The 19920-nt window shown below is 39.8% G+C and overlaps 1 protein-coding gene and 1 long non-coding RNA gene across 2 annotated transcripts in view; one reads left to right on the top strand and one right to left on the bottom strand.

The window, feature by feature from the left end:
* Positions 1 to 18361, top strand: part of LOC146665562 (scavenger receptor cysteine-rich type 1 protein M130-like) — a 36518-nt gene extending 18157 nt beyond the window's left edge. Inside the window, exons 13-20 of the mRNA XM_085410946.1 lie at positions 3343 to 3369; positions 3465 to 3563; positions 9485 to 9629; positions 10880 to 10906; positions 11003 to 11271; positions 14020 to 14104; positions 16558 to 16863; positions 16941 to 18361. Of these exons, the coding sequence (XP_085267072.1) occupies positions 3343 to 3369; positions 3465 to 3563; positions 9485 to 9629; positions 10880 to 10906; positions 11003 to 11271; positions 14020 to 14104; positions 16558 to 16863; positions 16941 to 17233 (1251 nt within the window). The 3' untranslated portion in view covers positions 17234 to 18361. The remainder of the gene's footprint in view (positions 1 to 3342; positions 3370 to 3464; positions 3564 to 9484; positions 9630 to 10879; positions 10907 to 11002; positions 11272 to 14019; positions 14105 to 16557; positions 16864 to 16940) is intronic.
* Positions 923 to 2902, bottom strand: LOC146665563 (uncharacterized). The gene is made up of 3 exons (XR_014912624.1): positions 2763 to 2902; positions 1520 to 1612; positions 923 to 1388 (listed from the first exon to the last, which is right to left on the bottom strand). It is a non-coding gene; the product is annotated as an uncharacterized LOC146665563 (long non-coding RNA).
* Positions 18362 to 19920: the final 1559 nt, after the last annotated feature.

Here is a 19920-nt window from a genome sequence, read left to right as displayed (position 1 = left end):
TGTAATCCAGGTGTTCAGCAGTCTTATACACCTACACTCTAAGAAATAAAATGTTGTATTTACTCCACCCAGTTATGTCAACCGGTTCCACACAACTGGGTTAGTGAAATATAAAATGTATGATACATTTAATTTGAACAAGAAATTTTAAGTACATCTGATAAGGTTTGGATAATTAAATGCAAATCAAAAGAATCATGTTGTATTAGCTGAATATCATAATGTTGATATAACTAACCTTGTTGATTTAAATTGAGAAGACTAAATAAAACCTACTCAACCAAAACAAGCTGTACTTACTTTGAGAAATAACATGTTGTATTTACTCCACCCAGTTATGTCAACCGGTTCCACACAACTGGGTTAGTGAAATATAAAATGTATGATATATTTAATTTGAACAACAAATTTTAAGTAAATCTGATAAATCTACTCACCCAAAACACGCTCTACTGAAACTATAGGATTAAATCACTTTAACAGAATTGCAACTTAGTCTATTTAAGTTTGTAAATTAAATAAATCGAACACAAGTTTATTCAGTTAACCTAACTTTAATAACACTTTGTGTAAAACTTGTTGAAGCACACTTTGAGCAATTCAAATGCTTCTAGATCTTTTCCCCCAAACAATCTTTAGATATATTCAAGTGCATTTTAGGTGCAGGAAGACAAGATACAGAATGTCATGTTAAACTGAAATGATTAAAACTGGAAAGTGTTGTGATTCCAACATTTTTAACATTAACATGACTTAATTTAAACTTGATTGGGCTACAATGAAAATCCCACAATACAGCCCTGCAAACAGCAGGTAGAAATTACTTTTGTGTCATTTTTGTCCATATTTAGAAAAATAACCTTTGCTTCAAAACTTAAACTGAAGTCCAAAGTTAGGAGCAGTCTTTTTCAGTGTAGTTGGATGTTGGTAAAGGTTCAAGAACAAAGAACGCAGAAAAGTGAAAGGCCTTGCAGAAGTTCTTGTGGCAATTCAAACTGAACAGTTTATGAAGTGCAAGGAGAAGGGTTCGAGAACCTTAAAGTTCAGTGTCCTCTATAGTTCAGTGCAGGCTGTTTCACTCAAGCAGTTTGTTTTTCAGAACCTGCACCTTCATGGATAGGTTGTTCCCATCCAACTCCATCGGCACCTTCTGAAGAAATTCAAATGTGTATTTCAGGTGCTTTGGGTAGCTCAGATTTAGACTATAGATTAGTCCAAGCAGGAGGGCACAACCCTTTGCCACATCACTAAGAGCTTGCAGCACAGTGCATCCTTCTATGATGACACCAATGTCCTCAGGTGTATCTGCAGAGTTTGCTCTCATGTCTGACAACATAGACTCCCAAAGTCAGCTGCTCTGTTTCTCTGCTTGCACCAAGATCCACATCCTTTAAATAAAAATTAAAAAAAAGATAAGTTAATTGCGTACATATACATATGGACAAGTAAGTCCACCTTCCATTTCCAATCCCAAATTTAAAAAAGGAAAATAACTGATCGTTTTCCTTTTTTAACTTACCAAGAATTCCTTGAACAGGTCATCTGGCTTTTCATTTAAGTAGACACAGACAGCTTTCAGAATGCATTCCTGTCAAACATCAACGCTGGGATTCTGGTGGAGATAAGAACTCAATATGAGAGAAGTTTCCTATTTTGGTTCCTTTCAACCTCTTTACAAAAGAAAGTCAAAAATATTAACACATAGCAGATATGTGATTAAGCAATGTTTCATAACTCACATCAGTGATGTGCAGTGAGGTTCATGATTGGTAAGGCACTGACTCCTCTGTGTCAGATTAACAAATATATGAACCCAAAAATCGAAGCTTTTCAATTTTGACATTACGTGAAAGCTTTCATTTTTGCTTTAATCAATTCTAGATTGTTCAACAATATATTTAATAATTGTGCCCCTAAAAATATTAAAATTAAATAGAAGATTAGAACTGGGCAATATGGACTTAAAATCCTATCATGACATTTTGTGGATAACAATAAGTCTGTGAAGGTTCACAGTCATCCAGGTCATCGTAGTCTGAGGAGCTTGGAAAGAAAAGTGAAGCTTCTTCAGTGAAGATTTCTGACACTAAACCAGAAATCAACATGGAGTCGAATTCTTTCAAACAATGTAGCAACTTAATTGATGCACATTTCTAAAATACACTACACATTCATTTCATTCTTCAAACTACAGGATCGCTGGCGCTCCCAGTGGTCATTACTGATGTCAGGGAGCAGGTGCGGTAGATGTTGGGAGTAATTTTAAAACTGTCGGTCTTAGTAGGCAAGTCTCATCTTAACAAGAATCGCAAAAGATTTTGGAAAATTACACCGAAGCAGGTTCAACAATATTTGTTAAATGTTTTCATACTTCTAACATGTGTGAGAGGTATACAAGCTAGAGCAGGGGTGCCCAGTCCCGGTCCTCGAGAGCTACCGTCCTGCAGCTTTTAGATGCATCCTTGTTCCCACACACCTGAATCAAATGAATGGCTTGTTATCAGGCCTTTGCCAAACATGATGGCATGCTGAAGAGGTAATCAAACCATTTGATTCAGCTGTGTTGGAGTAGGGATGCATCTAAAAGCTGCAGGATAGTAGCTCTCGAGGACCGGGATTGGGCAGCCCTGAGCTAGAGTGTTAAAAAATTTGCCAGGCATCATTTGTTTAAAAAAAAATGCAAAAGTATTCCCGAAAGTGTCAGATGTGTATCAGTTAGTATACATTAATCAAATTTGTCCTCCTTAAATTGTTGTACTTACCAAATAATCCTCAGATGGCGATGGATTCTATCCAGGATGCTAAGCATATGCAAGTCTCAGTTGAAAATGGCGGATGATCAAACTTCCACACTGCACATGTGCAAACTCAGAAGTACGGAGAGCCTATTAGGACAATCCTCTTTAAATTAAAGTGCTCTTCATTTTAAATGAACTTTTTACATTGGATTTAATTTACTGCATTTTGTTGTATTGAAATATTATCTTGTTAATTAAATTCAAAACAACATACTTGTGTTTAAAGTTAAAAATCAATTGGTGGCATTAGTTTTAACATGAAGCATTTACATAATGCAACCAACATCAGTGTGTCATTTCTTAGAGTGTACCTGTTGTACAAGGTAAAAATATATGACACTTCTAAGTATGTAACTTTTTTTTTGTGAACAACTTTTCTTGTTTATTTCATAAATCGTTTAATTGTGTTGTCTTCATTTGTAAAATGATCTGTGTTTTCAGATTCTCATCTCACACGCACACTGACATGTTTGTTCTGTCCTCGACTGATCTCCAGTCAGAATTGCTCTTTATGTTCATGATTTTTCTCTCATGTCCTCCTCAGGAGTCCAGGCTGAAGAGAAGTCTACAGGTAAGAAGAAGAAAAAGAGATTTAAAGAATTGCTGGAGCAGAATCTACTAAGTTTGATTTTAATATTTTCAGACATAAATTCCTTTTCTGTTCAGAGTCTGATAATGTCAGGCTTGGGAAGAGCCAGTCGCTGTGCAGGAATACTGGAACTTGCGAACTGTCACCTACCAGCATCTTTTGACATACCTGTTCAGGTAAAACCATTTTCGCTATCATCTTTTCATAACATGTGACAACTAGTCTGTGTAATATCTGGAAAAATTCAGAGACATTTCTAGTAAAGCTGTTCCTCTGCATGTATGAATGTATGAATCTGTTTGTTCATGGAAAAAATTTCTAATTTCCTTTCTGAGATGATGAGGAGAAAAAAAAGATTTCTGAAAAGTGTGTTGCAGTGTAATTTGCAATAAAAATAAAAATATGGTTGTGAAAAAAAAATCTCATGCTGCATTTGAACTCACAAATAGAGGCATTGCTCCCCATTCAAAATGATTGGGTTTCTACTATTAGAAAAAGGGGACTATTTCAGCAAACAGAATTTTCTGCTTTGCAACAATTCCACCGATAATACCCGCACTCATGGTGCCTTGAAACAACCACCACCAGCATCAAGCTATCATCAAAAAACAGATCTTCAGGTGTTCTCTGGACTCTGAACTTCATCAGTTTCTCCTCACCCACACAGAGTCTTTCACATTGGGCATCTCTTTAAAAGGTGGCAGTTTAACTCTGGTCAGATCATGGTGCTATCTGACTTGGCCCCCCAGCTCTTGCCCCCACTGTCACTCAACACCAGATCCCCACAGGGCTGCGTTCTCAGCCCCCTACTCCAGCGGTCTCCAACCTTTTTTGCGCGACGGACCGGTTTATACCCGACAATATGTTCACGGACCGGCCTTTAAGGTGTCGCGGATAAATACAACAGAATAAAACTAGTACCGGTACCGAAAAAAAGAAGATTTATTAATAACACATGTGAAAAGACCCAGGAAAACCGAGTTAACGATAAAAACGATAACAAAATAACGCTGAAAACCGATAAAAACCCTGAAAACCATACATTTCACACCTGAGCCTCAACTCTCGCGGCCCGGTACCAAACGACTCACGGACCGGTACCGGTCCGAGGCCCGGGAGTTGGGGACTGCTGTCCTACTCTACACCCAGTACACTAATGACTTCACACCAACCCACCCAACCAACATCATCATCAAGTATGCCAACGGCAGATGGCTGCCCCTCCCTGATCCTGTTTCTGCTGGATTTGTCTTCCTGTTAAAAGGGAGTTTTTCCCTCCCACTGTCGCCAATTTGGGTCATTTGATTGTTGGGTTTTTCTCTGCATGTATTATTGTAGGGTCTACCTTACAATACAATGTGCCTTGATGCAACTGTTGTTGTGATTTGGTGCTGTATAAAATTGAATTGAATTGAATTGACATCATTGTGGTTGGGCTCATCGCTGAGATGAAACAGTGTACAGGGTGGAGGTCAAGAACTTGTCCCTCTGGTGCTAATTAACACTGCCCAGAAAAAAGTTGCTGCCCTCTGCCACCCCTGGAGGCCATTTCCAGATCCTCCTATCTTAGGAAAACCAGGGCCATCACAGGTGACCCCTTGCACCCCGCCCACCACCTGTTTGATCCGCTGCCTCCTGTTTGGTGCCTTATGTCAATCAGAACCCACACCTGCAGACTCACTAACAGCTTTTTCCCCTGAGCCATTCTGACTGCTAACAAACACTATCCCCAAACACCCCACCCCTGTCCACCACCTCACTAATCTGAGCCATAGTCTGAGTAACCCTCAGGCCACTCACACATGGACTCTACACTCAGACCAAGTCCTTTTGCACCACTCCCAAGCATTTTGCTCCCCAGTGTCTCTCTTTCTTGTTAGGTACCTGGATCTGAGCGACCCAGGGTCCCTGAGCAGCTATGGACTTGTATCATATTATATGTGTTTTTGATGCACTGTGCTGCTGCTGCGCTGTATTGTTGTCCATGCTTATGTATATAGCATGGACAACAGGGGGCGCTCTATGGAGAAGTGGAGGCTCCAGTGTGGAGGCCATGAGTCTGCTCTCCTGGACTGTAGAAGCTCAGGCTCAGCTAGAAACAGCTGCTCACCTGGCAAAGCTGTTGGACTCACCTGCTCAGGTAGAAGAGGAGCTGCAGCTTTGATGTGGTTCAAACTCACTTTATTCTTTTACTGATGACTCTCTGCTTTCTGTTCAGAGCCTGATTATTTCAGGTTAGTGGGAGGAGCCAGTCGCTGTTCAGGTATTCTGGAGTTTAAGCTGGGAGAATGGAGACCGCTCATTGTTAAAAGCTTGGCACCAAATGAAGCCAGACTTTTCTGTCAATATCTGGACTGTGGCTCTGTTGTTTCTTTAAAAAACAAACATCAACTTGGATATGTGTGGGAGATGAGTTTTGACTGTATTAATTCTGGATCCCCGAGCGGCTGTGCAGTATCACACATATATATATATATATTCACATGCACTGGATCTAAAATGCTCAGGTAAGAGAGCTAAGAGGAAGTTCTCAGCTACAGAACAGTTACTTTAATTAAAACATGATAAGATGTTTACTAAATAATTTTAAAAAGTTAGAACAATGTGAAAACAGAATGCAATAATTTGCAAAATGTGTTAATTAATATTTTAATCATAATAGAGCATATAGAAAACGAATCAAATGTTCAAACTAAGAAAATGTAGCATTTTAAGATTTTCGTTTAAATACCACTTATATTTCCAACCTTGTGTTAACCCTGTTCCAGCTTTTTTAAATTCAGTTCAATTTTACTGAATTTTATTATATTGAGTCACAAAAATAGTCGCCTCAAGGCAAAGAAAACAGAGAAAACCCCAAGAATCATACGGACCCCTATGAGCAAGTGCTTTGTCAACAGTAGGAAGGAAAACTCCCTTTTAACAGGAAGAAACCTCCAACAGAACCAGGCTCAGGGAGGGACAGCTATCAAGACAGACATTTTTTTTAAATTTAACCTTTGTTTATACAGGTAGTCCCATTGAGACTCAGTGTCTCATTTAGAAGAGAGACCTCTTCCAGACAAATATTAAAATTACAACAATAAAAGAAACAATAAAATAGCTACATTTGTCTAATGTACACAGTCATATCAAAGACAACAACAAGTAACCAGTGATGATTTCAAAAAAACATTTGAACGTTTTCGAAGTCTGCAAGTGAAATCAGTTCAGAGAGCTTTAAATCCTTCTATCTATCTATCAATGTATTCCATGACGACAGGGCCACAAAGGAGAATGCCTTCGCCCCAGGTTCTGTACAAACTGATGGAATGGTGAATGAAATGATGTCCTAAGACTGCAGTCTATGACTAAACTGGTTGCATAACATGTGCTCTGATAAATAAGAGGGCAGTACACACACACACACACACACACACACACACACACACACACACACAGCCCTCTTGTTGCCAATTAACCTGGATTCCTGAATTGTTTGTTATTAGATAAAGGTTTTAACAGCAGTGTTAAAATGATCTATTGTGGAACTATGATTGAAAGCAGCAGTGATTTTCTCTGTGCTTATCAATACTAACAAGTTTTCTACCAGTTTAATACCAGTGCTTGGTACCCATCCTTAATGCTGAATACACCTTGGGTGAATTCACACCTCTATTGGATGTCCACTTAGGATTGGATTACCAGAACCATATGTTAACGCAGGGAGTGAAAAGTGCAATAAAGTGTTAGCTTCAAATACAGGGTGACAGGGGTTTTTTTTCATTCTTTCTTCCACTTTTACGAAGTCCACCAATAAACACACACACCTGTTGCGTTAATGCATCAACAATCAGCATGAAAGAACACATGCTGGAATTTGAACTTAAAGCACCGAATAGTTGCTAAGAGTAAGAGGGAATTCATGACGATGTTTTTCAAACGTGAAGCGTAGTTTTGATCTTCTTTTTCTGCTGGCTCAGTGAAGCTTGCATCTTCAGAATCCATGACTTGTTGACCTTTAGCACATATTTGTGTACATTCTTGCATTTCTGGCAAAATACATTTATTTTAAAAATGGATTCAGGAGTTAATGAATTGATATCGCATTATTCATACTAAAATCGAATTAAATCGGGGAAATAATTTTTTAAAATCCACCCCTAGTTATCAGTTAATGCTACTGAGTTTGGTTAACAAGGTGTATCCATGCACTGTGTAATGCACAATGGGTGCATTACACACCTACAGATATCTACTAACTGGTGCTAAGTAACAGAGTAATAAAATAGTAGATAAAAATATTAGGATTGCAGTCACTACAAATGAAGCACAAATGTCTTGTGTCACACAACATTCAGACCTGCCACATACTCGCCTGTGTGTTACAGTTGAATGTGAGTGATTTACTACTTTTACTGTTTTTACTTTCAGACATGAGTGATGCAGTCGGTCTGATCTGTGTGCTGTCATGTCTCTCCAGACTAGCAACAGTCAGAACTAGAGTTGACAGGAGGGCGCTGAGCAGGTTTACTGGGACCTCTGTGTTTGAGAAGTTTAAGAGGACAAAACTCAGGGAGCAGAGGATGATCTCCAAAGAGCATCATCTCATATCCAAATGAATTTCTGCACTAATGCTCAACCAATGATTACACACTTTTCCTGTTCTGTATCAAGTTTTCTTTGATGTGCATGAAAATAATTTGCTCTGCTTTTTGTAATGAGCCAATTAAATGGAACAACTTATCATTATCATCTAATAAAGTTCATACAGACAGATCATTTGTTTGGAGGAATGTTTGTGCCTGCAAGTGATCGTATCAAAAACACGGCTGCAATTCGCCTTGAGATATTTATCAATGAATATGACTGGATGAAGTATTTACTAAAGATTTACTAACACCAGCTTTTAACAAAAATACTGTAAAATTGTTCTAAATTTTAAAAATCTATTTTTTCAAATATTGTATTGATTAATTTATCATAATTTCAATAAAAAAATACTAATTTTATTTAAGATCAAAGATTTCCAACAGGACGTATCCCCTTAATGACGTCCATTTCCAAATAATAACTACAACATATCTTACTGCAGATGTTTGAGTGTAGCAGTAACAGAAAAATGACTGTGTGTTTGAGCTGGTTGTGTTTGTCAACAATGTGAACTTAAATTGTAAAAAATGACCTAAAGAGCTCTGTGGAGTTTTTGTTGATGTCTCTAATATATAATATAATATAATATAATATAATATAATATAATATAATATAATGTGATGTGATGTAATCAATCCTCTTTTTTTATTCTCTTGCCTGGCTTGCCTTAGACATGATAATAGTGTACCAGATATAAGGTAATAATGGAAGTAGCACAAATAGAAATGAATAAATAACCAGCTATAAGAGGAGGAACCTATAGAGATTCTATGTAGCTTTTCTTGTTTGGCAGCACCACTCATTCAGATCACAGTTCTGATTGCAAAGGCTGCCTGACAGGATCGAGGATCTTCATACACACCACTTGCATGAAACATGAAAGCCAGTGGTTAGTGACCACCAGGTTCCGTGTTTCAAGTCTCAGGTGTTTAGTTTATTTTTACTTGTTTTTACTTTCCTCCCTGCTTAGGTTTTGTTAGTTTAGTCATTGTATTCCTGCATCTGGGTCCACACTCTTTTCACTCCATACATCTGCCATAGATGACGTGACAATCCAATGCTTTTTGAATAATCAGGACAAAAAATGAGCTGGATGACAAGATCCATGTAAAAAAAATTAAAAATAAAAATGGATTATCTCAAATTGATTATTTTTGTCTTTACATCACACTTTTTAAGCAAACGGGCCAGGGGGCATGATGGGAGTCTGAGTGTGGATAACCATGCTGAAAGGTCAAAGGATCACTTTACACAGAAAGAAAAAAACACACTGAAGTTCAGTTCATTTATTTTAAGAAGTTAATATTTACTGTAGGAAAACAGTCAGTATTTAACCTCGTTCTTCTTGTACTACGTTACATGACCATAAATGGGAATGTCAGAGGACTTACGGGAAGTCTGCTAAACACAGCCGGGAATATATGGGTTCAAATGAGGTCAACAGATTTGAAGATGAAATGACAAAATTAGACACAGTGGACTCAAGTCCTGCCTCTCCCTACAGATAAATACTGAGCACAGCACAGAAGACCATCAGAGACGTCTGTGTACATGGATCATGCATCATCATCATCATCTGCTGCTGTTGCTGCTGCTGCTGTGGAGCTCAGGTAGGACTGTACTTTAAAAATTCCCAGTTAGTATTCACTGAGTTGACTGGACCATTAAAGAACCTGATCACACACACACACGCACACGCACGACATGACATGACATGACATGACACGACACACATAACATTCTGGGTATCAGCTGGAGTATCCAGAGGACCCTGCAGGCTCACAGAGAACGTGGCAGACAGCAGCTATGAGCACACTGACCTCTTGCTTTGTGGTCACCGTCTAAAGCACGTTGATTAAGAAGACTGAGTTGAATTGGTGATACCAGGCGGAAGAAAAGAGAACAGTGTGGTGACCTGATGAAAGTGGTGCAGAGCTGAAGGAGCCTTTGTCTCTGCTTGTTTGAACTGAGCAGCCAAAGGATAAAAGTCCCTACTTGTCACCTTGCTGATACGTATGTGGGTCTTCTGATTCTGCACTGAGTGATTAAACATAAACTCGACTACGCCGATGCTGGGAATGATGATTTTCTCAGATTAATGGTTCATTCTAACGTGTACATGAAGCTTTGCTCTGAGAGAATAACAACTGACTACAGTGACTGACATTATGTGCTGCCTGGATTTTAAATACATCATGATGTTAACTGCTTCTGATACTACACATTGACCTTGACTATAACTCTGTCGAGATAACTCTCGTGTGCTTTGTAGTTGATGATTGATTCTGTAGGGTTACCACAAATTTTGACTTTGTACTTTCTTCATGAAGACTGATCTCTGCTTCCAAAGACTTCACTAAAAACTGTGTAACTGTTAAGCAGTCTTATACACTCACATGTTGTACAAGGTAAAAATGTATGACACTTTTAAGCATGTAACTTTTTTTATTGAAGGATTTGGACACAACTTGCTGAATAATTGGTGCATAAAATTAACGTCAGATACAATTAAAAGTAAGAATATCAGTATTATATAACAACAGAAGGAGAAGTTGTCTCTGTCGGCCTCTGTGCTGAAGGCAGACATGCTGGACACGCTTCTTGCTTTCTTTGTTTTTGTTGAACCTGCACGTTTGTGGGTGTTCAATAAATGTGGCAAAGAACATTTTTTCTTTTGTTGATTTTCAAAAATCATTAATTGTGGTGTTTTCATTTGTACAGTGAGCTGTGTTTTCAGATCCTTAATTCACATGCACACTGACAAAACATAAAGTATACTGGCATGTTTGTTCTGTCCTCGACTGATCTCCACTCAGAATTGCTCTTTATGTTCATGAGTTTTCTCTCATGTCCTCCTCAGGAGCCCAGGCTGAAGAGAAGTCAACAGGTAAGAAGAGAAAAAAAGAGATTTAAAGAATTGCTGGAGCAGAATCTACCAAGTTTGATTTTAATATTTTCAGACATAAATTCCTTTTCTATTCAGAGTCTGATGATTTCAAGCTTGTGGGAGGAGCCAGTCGCTGTGCAGGAATACTGGAGCTGAAACATCAGGGAGAGTGGAGAGCAGTGAAGGGCGATTCATGGACTCGGAAGGAAGCAGCTGTTGTCTGTGAACATCTGGACTGTGGCTTTCCTGTTTCTGTTGGAAGAAGAGAGGATGCCTCGAGTAGACCAACAACGTGGTGGATCAGTTCTGTCTCGATCTCCTCTGGGGCAATGTGCAGTGTCTTGGGAACTGCCAGCTACCAGCATGTTTGACATAACCTGTTCAGGTAAACCCATGTTTGCTATCATCTTTTCATAATATGTGACAACTAGTCTATGTATTTATGGAGAAAATCAGGGACATTTCCATTGTCGCAGTAAGGCTGTCCCTCTGTAGTAGGAATCCTTTTGTTTTCTTTCTGAGATTATGAGGAGGAAAACAATATTTTTGAAAAGTGTGTTGAAGTGTAAATATGCAATATAGACTAAATGTGATGTTGAAAAAAAAACTTCATGCTGCATTTAAACTCACAACCTTCACCACACAAGGCTGAGGAGAGTGAGTGGTAACTCTGCCACTAATCCACAGCTGAGAGAGAGGCATTGCTCCCCATTCAAAATGATTGGGTTTCTACTATTAGAAAAAGTGGACTATTTCACCAAAGATACAAAATTATGAAATATAGACTTGTAACACATAATGGAGCTGGTTAATAGTATGAACAGTCTGTCTGCAACAAACAGTGTCAGACTAGTTAGTCAGTGAAAAGAAGTAAAACGGCCAATGACAATAACCTATTCTGGGATTGCTGCTTTCAAAAATTCTCCTATCTTCCACCATCTTGAAGTGATATTATGTGTTTATATCCGTCATGAGATAAAATTAGGCTTTGGATCTAATGAATTTGAAAGACCAGTAAACACCATTAACCTTCTACAATGACATCATGAGTTCCCATAGCTGTGGTAAGGATTTCAGAGGTTTAGGAAGAGTGTATGTAGATCCCCCCTGTAAAAGATTTCTTAACTCCACAGTGACATCATTGCACCTGTTGAGTCCCAGATACCACAATGAACTTTATTCACACTTTCCAGACACGGCGATGAGAAGTTTAATAACTAGTTTAATGACATTGTAATCTACTATGGGATTGTACAGCACACGGATAGTGGATAGCAGATAGTGTCTCAACAAATCAGAGAATGTCTACCCCCCTCCCTTGACCCCCACCAGTTTGCTTATTGAGCATGGAGGATGCCATCACCATCATCCTTCACAGAGCACTGAACCATCTGAAGAACAAGAAGAGCTATGTGAGCATGGACTACAGCTAAATGTTCACCACCATAAACCCAGACATCCTCACCACCAAACTGGACCACCTTCAGGTCCCCCTGCCACCTGATCAAAGCCATCTTAATCTCCCCCCAATTGTCACTCAGCACTGGATCCCCACAGGGCTGCATTCTCAGTCCCTTACTGTAAGCCATTAGTGTCAAACTCTGGCCCGCGGGCCAAATTTGGTCCGCAGCCTAATTACATTTGGCCCGCAAAGCCAATACTAAATTATTATTAGAGCTGGCCTACTGGTATTATACAGCTAATATATATATTGTTTAGTATTGAGCTTTGCTTGTTCCATATTCAGTTTTTCAGCAAAACTTGTTTGAGTCTGTTGTGAGATCGATCAACTTTAGACCAGACAACAAACGACGGAGGCTCCGGAAAAGTGCAATCAAACGATGAGTTTTATTATCACAGGAGAACAACCAACCGTCAGCATACGGAATGGGTTGCTCTGACAAGAATACATTGGGTTCTGGTTTTATAGGACAAACTATCACACCTACGTCAATGCAGTTCAAAAATACATGGTGACAGACGGGCAAAAGTTCAATTCATGCAGACAAGGGTACATCACATACATATAACCTTACACCGACATATAACTTCTCCTTTCTACATTACTTGCCTTTTAAGGTAATAACTTCAGGTCTTAGCATCTCTGAGAGCTAATGATGGACCCTTGTCATTAATCCCTAAGTAGAGTACTTTGCAGCCAGTCTCAAACTGAAGCAGAAGACGCTTAGGCCTTCACTCAAACCTGCTACTAGATTAATATGTGTATTGTAAGCATGCATGCAATTAACCTGCTATGTTCTCATCCCCCCTCAGCATGTATCATCTGGACACTCTCACCAGTGAAGCTTAAAACCTTCTAGAATGGAACATCAACTCTAACCAAGCACATTTATGCATTGTGTATAGAATGAACTCAACCTGTAAAAATAGAAAGGTCAATGTGATGACAGACATATTCAATGCAAAACAAACCCTGTAGGAAATATTACCGATAAATGATACTGTGAAACATGTTATTAATACATTCTTCATAAGGCAAATTATATGGTAGCAATAAAAGAATCTCTGAATCCCAACAAGTCCATAAGAAGAGATTCATTCTTAAATCTGGAGGAAGATTTTTTTTTCAGTAAACATTAATGTTAGCCCGCGACCTTGTTCCAGTTTTGAATTTTGGCCCACTGTGTATTTGAGTTTGACACCCCTGCTGTAAGCCCTGTACACCTATGACTGTACACCAACCCACCCACCCAACGTTATAGACCAGTATGCCGATGACACCACTGTGGTTGGGCTAATTTCTGATGGAGATGGGACAGTATACAGCGTGGAGGTAGAGAACTTGTCCCACTGGTGCTCAGAAAATAATCTGAACATCCTTAAAAACAAAAGCACTCATAATGAGTCACAGACAGTGTCACGGCCGAGGCCGACAGACAGAAGGACTCAGAAGCAGGACTCACACGAGAAAGTGTGATGAACAAGATTTTATTTAGAAGACATGAAATTGCAAAATCAACTAGACAGTGAACTATGAACTAAGGTCTACAAGATCAGTGAGGCTAAAAACTAGTGAAACTATGACCAGGGAAAAACACAATGACACTGAATATGTGAGAAACTAAATCTTCATCAGGAATGCTTTAACTCAGGGGCATGGAGAAAAGGCATGGGCTTCAGGGAATGCACCCAGGAGTCTCAGTACATCTTTGAAGGCGGAGAAATGGCAGGGGGGAGGTAGGTGGTCCGGGTAAGGCTGCTGGGTTTCAGGAGCAAGGAATCTGTGAAGAGCAATAACTGTAGCAGGAGGGCAGGCAGCTGAGTAAAGCTGACGGGAGCAGAGATGAACAGAGCTGCCAAAGAACTCTACTCAGACTGAGCTCCTGATAGGGGATCAGTATGAGAACAGAAAACAAAAACTCCTCAGCACAAAAGCACACGAATCTTCACACCGTAACACCCTGAAAACACGTGACAAGCAACAGGGGTGGGTGAGCAGGGTTAGAGTAAGCCAATGCAGACAGCAGCATCACATGGCGGCAACTCTACGCGTTCCAGTGCAGAGATGCGCGTTGGACGAGGGGCAAGCATCCGAGGTGTATGTGTGTGTATCCTGTGTTCAACTTGAGAGAGAGTGTCCTTCACCCGGTTAAGCAAAAGTCAACAGTCTTCAGCCAATGCAGGTGTACTTGAAAGAGACTAAACATAGTCCCGTCATCAGGGACAAGAATTTGTTGTTCCTGAGCTGCATGAGTGAGGGAGATGATTGTTTGAGTTAGTGCAGACAAGTGCACCAATTTTGCAGTTGTTCTTAATGTCCATCACTGGTCACCGGGTCTATCTATTTCCCATTGCAAAGCCGTGAGCTTCTCTACAATCTGTTTATCCCAGGTAGGAAGGGGTTCACGGGTTTCAAAATGTACAATGCCATCAATCTGGTCAATGAAACCATGTGTTTATTTAACGCCATATGGGAAGATTGTAGAGAAGCTGAGTACTCAGTTCAGTCTGAGTACTCACGGCTTACCCATTATTAAACCCGATTCTTTGATCCCCATGATAGAACAGAGAAAACCCGACTCAGAGTGGTCAAAACATTTATAATTCTTTATTCAATCATCTTCCGGAAGAGGGAAAGCCCTGCACAGCCCAAAGCCAGTGGCAGGATCTCTAATATTAGAAGCTAAAAATGTGTCTCATATACAGTATAAGAGCTAACATCTCCAAAAGTTCAGGAGTAGTTAGTCATTACAACAAGTGTTTGTGAACTAAAAATCAACAATGTGGGATGCTGTTTGTCTGTGATTTGGAGAGCCCAGCGCTGCTCCTGATGAAGGGAAAACCAATTCTGCAGGGGAGACCTACTTTGGCACTTGTGCAGGTGAAGCCAAAGGGAAGATGCTTCACCATATTTTCTAGTCTTTGGCTTGGAAGGAAGTTGGTTTGGAAACACATTTGGCGATGCTTCATCTCCTGCTTTGCGTTTGTGTGGGAGCCCTGTCCATTACGCTAGCTCTGCCCTAAACCATGATGGTTGTTTTGAGACCCCCATGTTGCTACACTTCAGAGAAAATTAAAAGAGGAGGGAAACTTACAATTGACCCCCTTAAATACTCTTTCTCATTATTGGATTCACCTGTGTATGTAGGTCAGGGGTCACTGAGCTTACCAAGCCGATTTGAGTTCCAATAATTAGTTCAAAGGTTTTGGAATCAATAAAATGACAACAGTGCCCAAATTTATGCACCTGCCTGATTTTGTTTAAACAATTATTGCACACTTTCTGTAAATCCAATAAACTTCATTTCACTTCTCAAATATCACTGTGTGTCTCCTGTATGATATATTTAACTGGCATTTTTATTGTAACAACCAACGATTTATACAGGGAAATAATGACTATTAACAAGGTTGCCCAAACTTTTGCATCCCACTGTATGACATAACATGTGAGAAGAATGTAACAACACACAACCACAATAATATCAATAACTTGAAAAAAACAAGCGTGCACATTTTTTACCACCAAGAGTCAGCAAATCAGGCTCACTGTAAACCACCAAGAGCTCCAATGAGAAACAAATTATACTAATAAAATGTCAGAAAGTGACCAGCAAGGATAGAAGCCATTTTAATGAAAGATACAATCAGATAATATTAGAGTATCTTCATGAAAAGATGAAAGCCTACATCTTTTCCTTCCGTTTTCTTCTTTTCTTCACATGTAATGCAGCAATAGTACTCGTAGCAGTAGTAACAGCAGTACTAAGGACTGTTTGTGAATGAGTCCTGGTGTCTTTGTCCCTTTTTCAGATAAACTTGGTTGAGGCAGCACAAGCCTGTTATTTACAGTGATCCTGATTCACTAATGTTCACATTGTGGTGAGAACAAAATCACCAGGTGCCGAAACATGAATTTTTCATGCATATTTATTTATTTATTGCACAGGTTAGGACCATTCAGATGCACATATTAATGACTTACTGAGAGCTGGTCCGGTGTTTGAATCTAAATGTGGTGTTAACATGTCTGCGGTGTGTGCCGTTATAAAGATGTGTTCTGTTGTTAATGATGAAGTCATGTTACAGTTGTGCTGAGGTTGAATCAGTGAATAGTTGTTTGCTGCCATTTTTTTCTTGTGTGTCTGCTGTCTCTGATCTCACTGTTTGATCTTCTCTGATGTCTCCAGACTCTGTCAGGCTGCTGAATGGTTCCAGTCTGTGTTCAGGCAGACTGGAGGTGAAGTCTAACCAGAGCTGGTCCTCAGTGTGTGAAGCTGACTTTGACCAGCAGGATGCAGAGGCGGTCTGTAGGCAGCTCGGCTGTGGGCCTCCTTCGGTCCTCCAGGGGGCGCTGTATGGAGAAGTGGAGGCTCCAGTGTGGAGCAAAGAGTACCAGTGTGGAGGCCATGAGTCTGCTCTCCTGGACTGTAGAAGCTCAGGCTCAGCTAGAAACAGCTGCTCACCTGGCAAAGCTGTTGGACTCACCTGCTCAGGTAGAAGAGGAGCTGCAGCTTTGATGTGGTTCAAACTCGCTTTATTCTTTACTGATGACTCTCTGCTTTCTGTTCAGAGCCTGTCAGGTTTGTGGGAGGAGCCAGTCGCTGTGAAGGAATCCTGGAGCTGAAACATTTGGGAGAGTGGAGACCAGTGGAGTCATTTGATTGGAGGATGGAGACAGTTAATGTCTTCTGTGTACATCTGGGTTGTGGTTCTGCTGTTTCTTTCAGACAGAGAAAGATACCTCAAATAAGAGCTGTATGGTCTGTTTTAGGTCATTGCCTTCTGACCACATCTGCTCTACAAGATTGTGTATCCCAATATGACTCTGACAACTCCCTCTATCTCACCTGCTCAGGCAATTAAGAGGCCAGGAAGCTCTTAGAACCATTCTCTCTAGGTCAAAGAAAGAGACTTTTTTATGACTCAAACTTTATTAGATTTTAATATACAAACACCCCCCCCCCCCCCTCCCAAAAAAAAACCCAAACAAACCAAAAGATAGCAGAATAGCAGAATGGACATTCCCAGTAACAAAAACAGAACAAATTGAGAATCAATGCATATTTCCATCCCCCCCACAAAAAAAAAAATGATGCCAACATTTCACATAGACCACATTACAGCTATCCTATTTAGTCCGACCTTAACTACTTTAGCCGGATACGTCACTGACCTGTATGTAAAAAGTAGTTAGCCCACTTATCATTATAGTCGTCCAGTCTATTTGGCAGTCTATATGATAATCTTTCGTAAGCTGCCACTTGTCCCAAAGAGGTATACCACTGAGAGAAGGTAGGAGTCGATGAGGCCTTCCACTCTTTCACCAGCAGCTTCCTCCCCAGCATAATCGCCGTTTGTACCCAATGAGCAAGAGAAGTGGATAAGTGACTCAAAGCTGAAGGGTCTCCTAATACATAAAGACTGTTCATAAATGGGACCCCTTGACCTACAACCTTCTCTACTACAGTGTGAATATGAATCCAATAATCTTGGACTTTGGAGCACCCCCAGAGCAAATGTTAAAGTGTGCCACTTCCTTGCTGGCATTTCCAGCATGCATCATCAGTCGCTAGACCCACCCTATGCAACCGTGAGGGTGTCCAGTATACTCTATTTAAAATCTTAAATTGAACCTGTCATGGTCCTGGGTCTTTTGACCCAGCGTTTTAAGTTTGAGTTTATTTTGTTCATTAGGTTATCTAAGTTCATTTGGTTATTAGACTCCTTGTGTTTTCTTCCCCTGTATTTAAGCTTCCCCTCACCCTTCGTGTTTCATGCTGCGTGTCTTATGTTATCAAGTTTGTATTATTATGCCTAAGTGTTTCTAGTTATTATTTTCCCCTCGTGTTTCCAACCATGTTAAATCTCCCCTGCTCTTCATGCGTTTCATGTCTGTGTCTTACGTTGTCAAGTTCGGGTTGTCATGTCTATGTCTCATTATGTTTCCTGTTTTATTGTGAAGAGGTCTGGTGTTCTGTGTTCATCATGTTCAGTTTTACTCTCCCACTGTGACGTCATTATGTTCATGTGTGCCAGCTGTTTCCTCATGTGTCTCCACTTCCCCTAATCACCTCCTGTGTATTTAAGTCCTCTGTTTTCAGTGTGTGATTGTCAGGTCGTCTGTTGTCCACGCCATGTTTCCTATGCCATGCTTCCAAGTTTCTTGTCTAGGTTTTTCTTATTGTTTGTTTAGATTTCCCAGTTTAGGTTTGTGTTAATTTTGCTTCAGTTTGCCTTGCCCTTTGTTTGTACCTTTTTTACCAGCCATATTAAACGGCTCGCTTTTTGTTAACATTAAAGTTTTGTTCCCTGTTCTTTGGAGTCTGCATTTTGGGTCCTTTTTCAATTCATACAGTCTGCCCTCGCCAGACTGTGACAGAACCAATCTTGAACTCAATTCGCGTGACATTTTTTTCAGATTCCTGAGGATGCCATTCCATTCCTCCACTGTAAAGTTGAGATTTAAGTCCATTTCCTACGTTCTTTTGAGGGACAGTGTGTTAGGATCAGAAGCTAATAAAAGCATTTTGTAATAAGCTGATGCCTCTTGTCCACGCCCAAAGGTTTTTTTTTTATTTCCTCCAGAAAATCGCAGCTTAAAGGGAACTTTGCGAATGAACCACATGTATTGGCCATCAAATGTCTTAGTTGCAGGTATTTCCAAAATTCCTGTCTAGGTAAATCAAATTCTTCTGCAAGTTTTCCAAATGATTTAAATATACTATTTTCATAAAGATCCCCCAACACTGTTATACCTCTCTGAAACCAGAGCTTCCAAAAGAAGGGTAGTTTAGAAATAGAAAGTTTGGGGTTATACCAAATACCAGCAGATTGGTTAAGATATGGATCAAATGTGAATAATTTGGACATTCTTTTCCATACTTCTTTCAAATGAGAAAGTACCGGGTGTGATTGGATACGGGGGGACAAATTAGTTGATAAGCTATATAATGGTGTAAATGGCGAGCAAGCAGTACTTTCAATGGAAAACCAAGGAGGCACTTTCTCAGGGGGTAAGAACCAATGTGCCAAATGCCGAAGAGAAAAAGCATAATGATATAAAAGTAGATTAGGCATCCCTAACCCACCTCTGTCCACTGGTTTTTGCTGTTTTCTCAGATTCAATCTAGGCTTTTTATTATTCCATATAAATGACTTACAGAGCTGGTCAAACTGTTTGGTGTATTTCAAAGGAACATGAATTGGTAGAGCCTGCAACAAATAATTGAACTTAGGTGTACATACCATTTTGATTACGTTTACCTTTCCCCACATTGAGAGATACATCTGAGACCAGCGATCAATATTAATTTTCATATCACTGAGTAAAGGTTCAAAATTTATCTTTATCAGGTCTGACAAATGAGGCGGGAAGGTGATGCCTAAATACTTAATGCCCTTCTGAGGCCAGGAAAACATACCGGTTTGAAAAAGTGACCTAGGACAATAATTAGTTAACGGAAGGGCCTCTGATTTGGTCCAATTCACCTTATAACCAGAAATAGCTGAAAACGTATTTATTATTGCCTGCAAGGAGTTTAAAGACTTTT

The sequence above is a fragment of the Rhamphochromis longiceps genome, linkage group LG7 (genome assembly GCF_057381845.1).
Source record: "Rhamphochromis longiceps isolate RC_006_pf linkage group LG7, R_longiceps_female_GT1.1, whole genome shotgun sequence".
Lineage (NCBI taxonomy): Eukaryota > Metazoa > Chordata > Actinopteri > Cichliformes > Cichlidae > Rhamphochromis > Rhamphochromis longiceps.
Note: the sequence above shows the minus strand (reverse complement) of the source record. Positions and strands in the feature narration are given on the sequence as shown.